The sequence below is a fragment of the Oryza sativa genome, chromosome 9, assembly GCF_034140825.1.
Source record: "Oryza sativa Japonica Group chromosome 9, ASM3414082v1".
NCBI classification, from domain to species: Eukaryota; Viridiplantae; Streptophyta; class Magnoliopsida; order Poales; family Poaceae; genus Oryza; species Oryza sativa.
Genome location: NC_089043.1, coordinates 23,030,780 through 23,040,709, shown reverse-complemented (window position 1 = coordinate 23,040,709; position 9,930 = coordinate 23,030,780). Strand labels below are relative to the sequence as shown.

At 49.2% G+C, this 9,930-nt stretch overlaps 3 protein-coding genes across 3 annotated transcripts; 2 read left to right on the top strand and 1 right to left on the bottom strand.

Moving 5' to 3' along the window:
* The first annotated feature begins 1,170 nt into the window (after positions 1 to 1,170).
* On the top strand, positions 1,171 to 2,651 carry LOC9272567 (UDP-glycosyltransferase 88B1-like). The gene has a single exon (XM_066304168.1). The coding sequence runs from the start codon at positions 1,171 to 1,173 to the stop codon at positions 1,984 to 1,986; it is 816 nt and encodes a 271-aa protein (XP_066160265.1). The 3' UTR covers positions 1,987 to 2,651.
* LOC9270116 (uncharacterized) lies at positions 1,584 to 3,460 on the bottom strand. The gene has a single exon (XM_066304170.1). It carries the CDS (start codon positions 3,384 to 3,386, stop codon positions 2,973 to 2,975), a length of 414 nt encoding a protein of 137 aa, XP_066160267.1. The 5' UTR covers positions 3,387 to 3,460; the 3' UTR covers positions 1,584 to 2,972.
* LOC136351811 (chalcone 4'-O-glucosyltransferase-like) lies at positions 2,005 to 2,651 on the top strand. The gene has a single exon (XM_066304169.1). The coding sequence runs from the start codon at positions 2,005 to 2,007 to the stop codon at positions 2,578 to 2,580; it is 576 nt and encodes a 191-aa protein (XP_066160266.1). The 3' UTR covers positions 2,581 to 2,651.
* Positions 3,461 to 9,930: the final 6,470 nt, after the last annotated feature.

The window sequence follows — 9,930 nt, the reverse complement described above, 5'->3', positions numbered from 1 at the left end:
AATAAAACACCAAATAGAATCCTAATGACGATTAAAAGGAGAGACGTCAGGCAGGCCGTGAAGCAAACAAGTAAGGCGGTTACCGGGACTTCAAAAAGTAAAAAAAAAAACCCCATTGATATTCATATTCGATTTTTAAAATCTCAATGACAATAAAAAGAAGAAGCAGCGGGCGGGGTATATAAGAGTATAGTTGCAGAGCCGCCGACGGTTGACGGGACTTTTAGAAAATAAAAAATGAATTCCAACGATAGTTATGTTCAATTTTTAGAATCACAATGACAATAAAGAGTAGGCGGCGGACGGGCTATAGAGGGGCGTAGTGGCATCGTTTGATGGGACTTTTAAAAATTGTAAAAAATGAAACTACAAGTCTAATTTTTAAAGGTTCGGAACTTCCAAAAAGTAAAAAAAAAACCCAATAATAATCATGTTCGATTTTAAAATCACAACGACAATAAAGAAGGGAGGCAGCGGGCGAGCCGTAGAGGAGTACAATGGCAAAGCCGCTGACGGTTTGGCAGGACTTCTAGAAAGTACAAATGAACCCAAACGATAATTATGTTTGATTTTTAAAATCTCAATGACAATAAAGAGAAGAAATAGTGGACATGCCGTAGAGGAGTATAATGGCAACGTTTGATGGGACATCTAAAAATTATAAAAATAAAACCCAACGTGACAATAAACTCTAAAAACTATAAAATCTAATTTTTAAAGGTTTAAAGAAGAATGAATAGAAATAGTGGTAGATCGAGTAAGCAAATAAAGAAGAAGATGACATAAGAGGTAGCAACTGGTGTGACTTTTAAAAACTATATAATTAGAAAGACGAGAATGATAAGGTTTGGTCTTTCAAAGTCTTAAAACAATGGGATAGCTATTTAATAAATTTTAAGTAAAATCATATTTAAAAAATATATGATTTTGTTTGGGTGCTAGCCGCGTAATTGCGTGGGCCGCCCAACTAGTTATACTGTATACGTTCGATAATTTTTGAAAGAAAATTTGCTGAAGCCTGAAAACCTACATAATGAGGATATCAGGATGCACTTTCTCTCATAGTCATATTTCATCAGTTCCTCGTAAGAACAGAGAACTCGAGAGGTTGCGCTTCAGTGCCGCGAAGAAAGGACGAGCTATTCCACCCTCCCGGTCGGTGCGTTTGCGATGAAGAAGACGGTGGTTCTCTACCCCGGCCTCGCCGTCGGCCACCTGAACCCCATGATGGAGCTCGCCGACGTCTTCCTGGACCACGGCTACGCCGTCGCCGTGGCGCTCATCGACCCGTCGGTCATGGAGAACGAAGCCAACCTCGCCGCCGCCGTCGCCCGCGCCGTCTCCTCCAAGAGCTCCACCATCTCCTTCCACACGCTCCCGGGCATCCCGGACCCTCCCTCGCTCGCCTTCAACGATCAGTTCTTCAAGAACTACTTCGACCTCGTGCGACGCCACAACGAGCACCTCCACGACTTCCTCCGCTCCGTGCGGGGCCTCCATGCCGTGGTCATCGACGCATCGTGCGCCCATGCCCATGAAGCCGCGAGGAAGCTGGGAGTCCCTGTCTTGATGTTCTACCCGTCCAACGCCGGCCACCTCGCCGTTAACTTGCAGGCTCCTCTGCTTGTTGACGGGTTCAAGAAGCATCTGGGAGGAGATAGTACTAGTCCTGTCGAGTTCTTGGGTGTTCGACCCATGTCGGCTTCTCACTTGGCTGGCCTTTTTGGGCCGATTAGCGAGGTGAACAAGGATTTCGAGGCCATGATTTTTGCCGGTGCGCGCATGAAGGCGGAGTTCGACGGAATCCTGATCAACACGTCCGTGTCGCTGGAGGAGCGGGCGCTGCGAGCTCTCGCCGACCCGCGCTGCTGCCCCGACGGCGTGGTAATCCCGCCGGTGTACGCCGTGGGGCCACTGGTCGACAAAGCCGCCGCCGCCGCCGGTGATGAGAGCAGCCGACATCAGTGCCTCGTGTGGCTCGACTGACAACCCGACCGCAGCGTCATGTTCCTCTGCTTCGGGAGCATCGCCGACGCATGTGAACAGTCCGACCAGCAGCTGAAGGAGATCGCCGCCGGCCTGGACAAGTCCGGCCACCGCTTCCTGTGGGTGGTTCGGGCAACCAGCACCCAACACCTCGACGCGCTCCTACCGGAGGTGTTCTTCGCAAGAACCAGCGGCCGCGGCCTCGTCGTCAACAGCTGGGTGCCCCAGCCGAGCATCCTCCGCCACCGCGCCACCGCCGCGTTCGTGACGCACTGCGGGTGGAACTCGGTGCTAGAGGGGATCACCGCGGGGGTGCCGATGCTCTGCTGGCCGCTGTACGCGGAGCAGAGGATGAACAAGGTGCTCATGGTGGAGGACATGGGCGTCGGCGTGGAGATGGAGGGATGGCTGGAAGGGCTGGTGACCGCCGAGGAGGTGGAGACGAAGGTGAGGCTGGTCATGGAGTCCGAGCATGGAAGGAAGGTTAGAGAGCGTGTCGAGGCGCACAGAGATGGCGTGGCCATGGCCTGGAAAGATGGTGGCTCGTCGCGTGTCGCGTTTGCCCGTCTCATGTCTGAATTACTCAACGTGTAAGGTTGAAAATAGTATGGAATTTCCCAATTGTATCTTACTACTCCGTTCAAAAATATAATAATTTTTCACAAGAATCTTGATATGCAGCTGTTTAGATTTATAGCTAGTAATTTTTATATTTTGAAACCCAGAAATTCTTATATTTTGACAAGGAGGAAATACTATTTTCGTTTTTTAATCAGTTGTCGTGTTCCGATTATTTATAATAATGAAATAGAAATAAAAATGGTACAGGATTTTTCAAGTGTTCTATCGATGTACCGTTTTCATCTGAAATATCAAAACGATACATAGTATAGCTCAACAAATGCAAGAAGTAAGAACAATAAGAAGCAATCCAAAATCGTAAATGGACATGTGAAAATTAATTTGCTCGCCGGTTGAGGTATATTTCAAGCCGCTTTGGCCAGCTCTCTGTCGACAGCAACCTTGAGAAAGCTGCCTTCCTCGACCACCATCTGCACGGGCAGGAACCCGAGGCCATTGGCGACAGCGAGCAACACCTCCTTCATCTCCGCCCGGAACTCCTCCAGGTCGACGGCGCCACTGCCATCGCGGTCGAACCGCAAGAACAAGCCGTGGTACAGCTCCACGAGCTCGTCGGCGCCCATGGCGGCCTCGTCGACGCCGAAGTGCTTGTCCAGCACGCGGAGGCTCATGAGCTCGTTGGCCATCTCGGCGTAGGAGAGGAGGCCGTCGCGGTTGGTGTCGAGCGCGGCGAAGCGGCCGTCGACGGAGGAGTTGAAGGCGCCCTCGTCCTCCACGAAGCTCAGGACCGTCTTGCCGTCGAGGATCTCCACACTCATGATGGCGATGATTCTTTGGAAGTATAATATAACTTAATTATCAGAGGAATGTTTGTTTTCGGTTGGTTTTGTTTGGCGAAAGTGTGAAGCGGGTGAATGCAATTTATAGGTGAGTGTGCTACGTAGCAGTGGAATTTTTGCAAGTCGGCGCATAACATAGCGTGTCTGACCATGTGAGCAAAGGTACAAGTAAGTACCAAACAGATCGGTGACTTTGCAGACGGCGGGCGAAGTGCAGTGAATCAGTGATGCGGATCCAAGCCAAACGATGATGCGGCTCTGGGCCGGTGGTTTGCGATGGTTGATAGCTGCAAAATGGGCAGAACGGGGCGAGGAGAGCAGAGGATTCACGCGGAATATGCGGAGTGGGCAGCCGCGCATGAATCTTCTCGGTTGGAAACCGTGGGTCTTTGACGTGTGGGTGTGGGTGTGTGGGTGTGGGAACTAGGAGGGCCCATGGATCGGTGCACCCAGGCACCCATGTCGTCGTGCTGTTTATTCCCGTGGGCAACGCATACCCAGTCGGCCCCAGTGCACCTCTTTAGCCGTACAACAATGAGTGCGTGTAGTGTGTGCTTGTGCTGTTACTGTATGATGCCATTGGTCACGTCACTTTGGTCTTTTCATAGTATTATTGTGCTAATCTGCTGGCCGCTGGCTAGCTGTCATCGTTTAAAAAATGAAAAAAATTCCTCAAACGCAAACATAAACTTCTACATTGTGTAAAAGAGCCTGCACAAAAGTTTTGTTTTTTCAAAACTGTTAGTTGGTCAATCAATTGCCCAACCATATACTATAAATGTAGTGAAGGGTGTTTTAAGTGTTTTATTTTAAATTATCCAATTCAATGACGAATGAAGAAACAGTTGATACAGTCAACATCGTATTATAAAGAAAGCAAAGTGGATGATAAATTGTTGAATTAGAGAAAAAGCAAACTCGTAGCAAAGTGGATGATAGGGAGTTGGCGAGTAGATACAGCGGAGGAGAATGCACCTAAGAGCAAGTTTAATAGTATAGTCAACTACTGGATCCAAATTATTTGTAGTTAATTTAATAACCAATTCATACACTATTAGTACATGGTCCCACCCGTCATAAATACATTTTGTCTTGGAGCCTATGCTGCCTGTAGTTGGCTACAAATTTGTAGCCCGCTGCTCATCTCTCTCTTCTTTCGTCTCCTCGATATGTGTTTATAGCTGGCATATAGCTTTCTATTGTACCTACTCTAAATCGATTAGCAAGGAGGGAGTAGGGCACGAGCTACCCCGCCAGCTCTGCTGTCACACCCCAATCCGGCACCACCGTACAACGGCACCTAATAGGAGCGTGTCGTAGGAAAAACGGCGCGAACCGCTTCCTACAAAACCGCGATCTCGGTACCAGTCCCAGGATATAGTGCTGGTATCCACGGTGACAAATATGAATCATTGCAAATCCTTAAAATAAATAGAGGACTTATTTACCTTAACTTAGGTTACAGCTCAGGACAGCCTGAGAATACAACCGAAGACACAGACGAGGAAACACCAGCAACAGCAGCAGCAGCGGAACCAACGGTCTAACACCCAACACCACAGGCGACGACTGGGAACCAGGACGAAACCCTATTCTTCAATTCACTTCATCTTCAGCTTCAGGATGGAGGAACTATATATATTTATATAGAGCAAGGGTGAGTACTTTCGTACTCAGCAAGTCACGGGAACTTAGGTGTTTAATGCAAGCTTGGAAGAGAGGCAAGATTGTTTTGCAAATCCTTTGTTTGAAATCATTTTTGAAATCACTAAGTGATTTATTTCTTTTTAAGTTTGGGTCGAAAAGAGACTTGCGTCTCAAATCGACTTAAGAGATGCTTTTCAACAACTCAAATGGTAATGTACCGACCTCCCGGGTCAGATCATTACTTATCGGCTTCCAGAGCCATTTCACTTGATTAGGCGGCTCCCAGAGCCTTTTTCATTTTTGCAGACTCCCAGAGTCCAGCTGCCCAGCAGCTAAGCAATCCGCTTCCACTCGGGAAGCCTAGTCTATGATGCCCGCAGACATCCCGAATCACACAGATTCGTTTCTGACCACTCAGGTCATCCATCTGCCACATAGGCTGATTCTGGTTACGATTCCCAATCCACAACAACTTTTCACAAAGCACAGGCAAACAAATCTACGCAACGGGAACCACCTCACATCTACCCATGACCGTGGGCACGGCTGTTCGAACAGTTAGTTAGCCTCTGCAGAGGGGTACACTTTACCCACAAGATACGAACTTACTCCAGACACTGGCCGGTGTAAGAGGTTCGCGACAAAGCCTTTCCCAAGCCGACCCAGGAATACCTCATGCCACATAGAAGGATCAAATCCTCACGTAAACATAGGCCATTTTAGGCGTTCACAAATTATCTCCAACCACCTTGATCGGTAAGTGAGCAAGCTTCTTGTCCTTGCCTTACCAAGAACCCGGTTTGTCCGACCCCGCCCCGGCGTTCCCAACTATTGGCATGCGAGGTTTCCCTGAACCGACTAGTTACTTAGCCAGGGTGTCCCATTCCACCTTGTGATTGCACTTTGATTATGCTCGATGAGTTTCCCATAGGAATCGGTCCTTATATGCGAATACGGGACAGCGCCACGTAGGCACGGCTCCCGCATCGCGAGTTTTCACAATTCATTTTATTTTCAAACACACCGACACCACATGTCGGGTTTTGAAGGCTTCACAAACCCATTTCCTAAGTTTTCGACAATCAACGGTGTATGTGGGATATTTGGTACACGCGCTCAGAGAGCACGGATACCGAAGTACCACAAGGGTGGAGCGACAAGGAATCAGGGTAGTACAACCTACAGGAGTTAGTGCGACTACTGGGTAGGTCCATCGGTTTGGCACGCAAACCGAGGCCAAGCAAATTAAGTGTGTGATTCTAATAATGCAAGTTGCAAACAAAATAATAATGATTTTCCAATTATAGGAGCAATTGGTCAAAGGGTGACTTGCCTTGCTCAAGGTCTTCACGAAGCTTCACGAATCTTTGAGAAAACCTGCGATTGGCGGAAATCCGGTAACCGCAACTATACGCAAACAATCGAAAACCTAGACAAAAGACCAAGAAAAAGACCCTATTTAGGCTAAATAATAGTGCCATTAAATAGATCTCAATTTTACGGAATTATTAGAAGTGGAACGGAGTCAATCGGAGGAGCGGTTGAGAAGATATGGATTCTCTAAGGATTAAGGAATTTCTGTCTAAAGGAAAAAGGATTTAATAATTTATTAAACCCTTTTTGGAAAGAAATTGGAGGGATATGATTTAGACTTCCTCGGGCGGCTTGGGTGCGGCCCGAGAGGAGAGGCACGGCTCGGCCGAACTAATGGGCCGGCCGGCCCGGAGAGGCGGCCCAAGGAGGCGCGGGGAGAGTGGGGGAGAGAGAGGGCCGGTGGGCTGAGTCCACCTTGCGGGGTCCCGAGTGGGGCCCGCTTGTCAGTGGCGCGGCTCACCGTGGGAGCGGCGCATGAGGGTGGCACTAGGGTTTCGGGTGAGCGCGGTTCACGCGCGTGCACCGGATGGACCAGAGATGCGGCGGGCCCACGCGCAGCCGGTTGGCGCACTGTGGACCGCGCGCGCGAGGGTGGGGGAGGGAGGAGGCGGCTGACTGGCTCGGTTCGGTCAAAGCCGAGGTGGCGCCGACGTGGCGCCTACGTGGCAGCCACGCGGGCCGGCGGGAGGAGGAAGAAGGGGAGGCCGAGATGGACGGCGGACGGCGGCAGTTTCACCGGGACACCATGCGACGGCGAGGGCAACGGGGAGCACATTGGAACGACAAGGAGGACAAGAGAGAGTGAGCCAACGGCTCAGATTTGCCGGAGGGTAGCCGGCGACGGCGAATCGCGGTGGCGGCAACCGGCGGCGAGCAAAGGGGGAAACGACGACGAGACGACGAGGGTTCGATTCAAAGGGATGGGAGCATCTCCGGGGCTCAAGGGTTTCGTTTCTGGGTTCGGATGGGGTGGGGAGGCGCCGTGGAGGTCCGGCGACGAGAGGCGGCCTCCGGGAGCGGGCGCCGACGGCGGCAAGGCCATGGCGAGCGGTGGCGGGGCTTGGAGCGGCGCCTACGAACCACTGGAAGGCTAACTGTCACACCCCAATCTGGTACCGCCGTACAACGGCACCTGACAGGAGCGTGTCGTAGGGAAAACGGCGCGAACCGCTTCCTACGAAACCGCGATCTCGGTACCAGTCCTAGGACATAGTGCTGGTACCCACTGTGACAAATATGAATCATAGCAATCCTTAAAATAAATAGAGGACTTATTTACCTTAACTTAGGTTGTAGCTCAGAACAGCCTGAGAATACAACCGACGACGCGGACGAGGAAACACCAACAGCAGCAGCAGCAGTAGCAGAACCAACGAACTAACACCCAACACCACAGGCGACGGCTGGGAACCAGGACGAAACCCTAATCTTCGCTTCACTTCATCTTTTCTTCAAGACGGAGGAACTATATATATATATTTATATAGAGCAAGGGTGAGTACTTTCGTACTCAGCAAGCCAGGGAAACTTAGGTGGTTAATGCAGGCTTCAAGGGAAGGCTGTTATTTGCAAACAATTTTGTTTTCAAGTTTTCAACAATCTAAGTGTGTGCTTTCCACAACCAGAGCGAGACAAGTCTCAGCTTGGTCGGGAGGTGAGAAGTAACAAATTTATTTATCAAGATTTGCACAACTCCCAGAGTTGGCTTCAAATCTGGTTTTTCCCAAACCAAACCAATTTTCCAAACTTCCCGATAATAGTGGTCCCCAAACGACCAATCACTTCCAGGGACACCCGGTCCCACTGTCCCCCGGACAGCTAAATGCTTCCCAAGCATTAGGTTTCCCAAACCTTAACACCTTTTCATAAAACAGGGTAAAACAAAAACTATGCTAAGGAATCACCTCACATCCGCCCATGACCGTGGGCACGGCTATTCGAACAGTTTGTTAACCTCTGCAGAGGGGGTACACTTTACCCACACGACATTACTAACCCGAATCACCCAGCCCGTGTAGAACGGCCACGTCTGGTGACCTAAGGGCTTTCATGACAAGGCATTTCCAAAGCCGACACAGGTTTACCATATGCCGACGAGAGGGGTCCCAGACCAACAACAGGTTAGGTCCCAGACCATACTGTGCCAGGAAGCCCAGGGGTCCTCCCCGACACCACCCCGGCGAATCCACATGTCTCTCGGCATCAAGGCTCCCCCGATTAGCAATTTACTCAGCCAGGGGCGTCCCATTCCACCCGTGTGATCGCACTATTGTATGCTCGGATGTAATTCCAAAGGAATCGGTCCTTAGATGCGACCGCACAAGTATTCCGCCCAGGAATGGCCTTGTGTCGCGAGTTTTATTTTTAAAACTCATTTTCTTTCACAAGGCACCGACCCAGGCGTCGGGTTTTCCAAAGCTTTTGCAAACCAAGTTTTACCCAAGAAGTTACTCAGATTTTAAGTTTGAAGGCAACCGTCGATACTCGCACAGAGTGCACGAATATCGAGGCGCAACTAGATGGTTACAAGGGAACATGATATAACAATTAACAATGGAAGGATCAGATGCAACAAGTTGGGTAGACCCACCGGTCTGCCTTTCAGACGGGGCAAACAAATTAAGTGTAATCCTATCAATGCATAATATTTTGCAAGCAATATAATTAAGTTCAAATATAGGCTCAATATGTTCAAGGGTGGCTTGCCTTGCTCAGGGTCTTCACGAAGCTTCATGAATCTTCAAGATATCCACGATCGACGAAAATCCGGTAACCGCAACTATGCGCAAACAGACAAAAACCTAAACAAGAGACCAAGAAAAAGACCCTATTTAGACTAAATAATAGTGCCATTAAATAGATCTCGATTTTACGGAAATACTGGAAGTAGAACGGGGTCAATCGGACGATTGGACCGAGAGATACGAATTTTGGAAGTTTAATTAGAATTTCTGGCGAAGGAAGATATTTGTGGAACAAGGGGAGATTGATTCATGAAATTTATAGAAATAATATTCTCAAGAATATTATTGACCGTCTCTGACGTGCGGGACCAAAGGAAATGATTTATAAGGAAAATGATTCATGAAATTTTGGAATAGAGAATTGATTTATGGGATCAAGGGAAAAAGATTTATTAACCCACGGAATAAGATAAAATGATTTACTGAATTTATAGAAGAGAGAAATATTTGTGGAATATTGGAAAGACATTCTCAAGATTATCTTTGACTCATTGACGAGTGGGGCCAATAAGAAGGTGAGAGAGAGAGAGAGGAGCAATTGGAGGGAGCAATTGCGGACTTTTAGCTCTTCGGTGTGTGAGCACCGGACTCGGAAGAGGGAGTAAAAGTAAACTTCCTTTGTTTTGTTAGGCCGAGGAGGAAGGCTGGCCAATGGGCCAAGCCCACGAGCCAGGGGAGAGAGGGGGAGGGGGACGGCTGACCGGCTGACTGGGCAGGGGCGGGCCCGGTCAACGCCACGTGGGCAGCCACGTCGGATG

Coding starts and splice junctions, on each gene's coding strand:
- LOC9270116 (XM_066304170.1), bottom strand. CDS start 3,386: ATGAGTGTGGAGATCCTCGACGGCAAGACGGTCCTGAGCTTCGTGGAG.
- LOC136351811 (XM_066304169.1), top strand. CDS start 2,005: ATGTTCCTCTGCTTCGGGAGCATCGCCGACGCATGTGAACAGTCCGAC.
- LOC9272567 (XM_066304168.1), top strand. CDS start 1,171: ATGAAGAAGACGGTGGTTCTCTACCCCGGCCTCGCCGTCGGCCACCTG.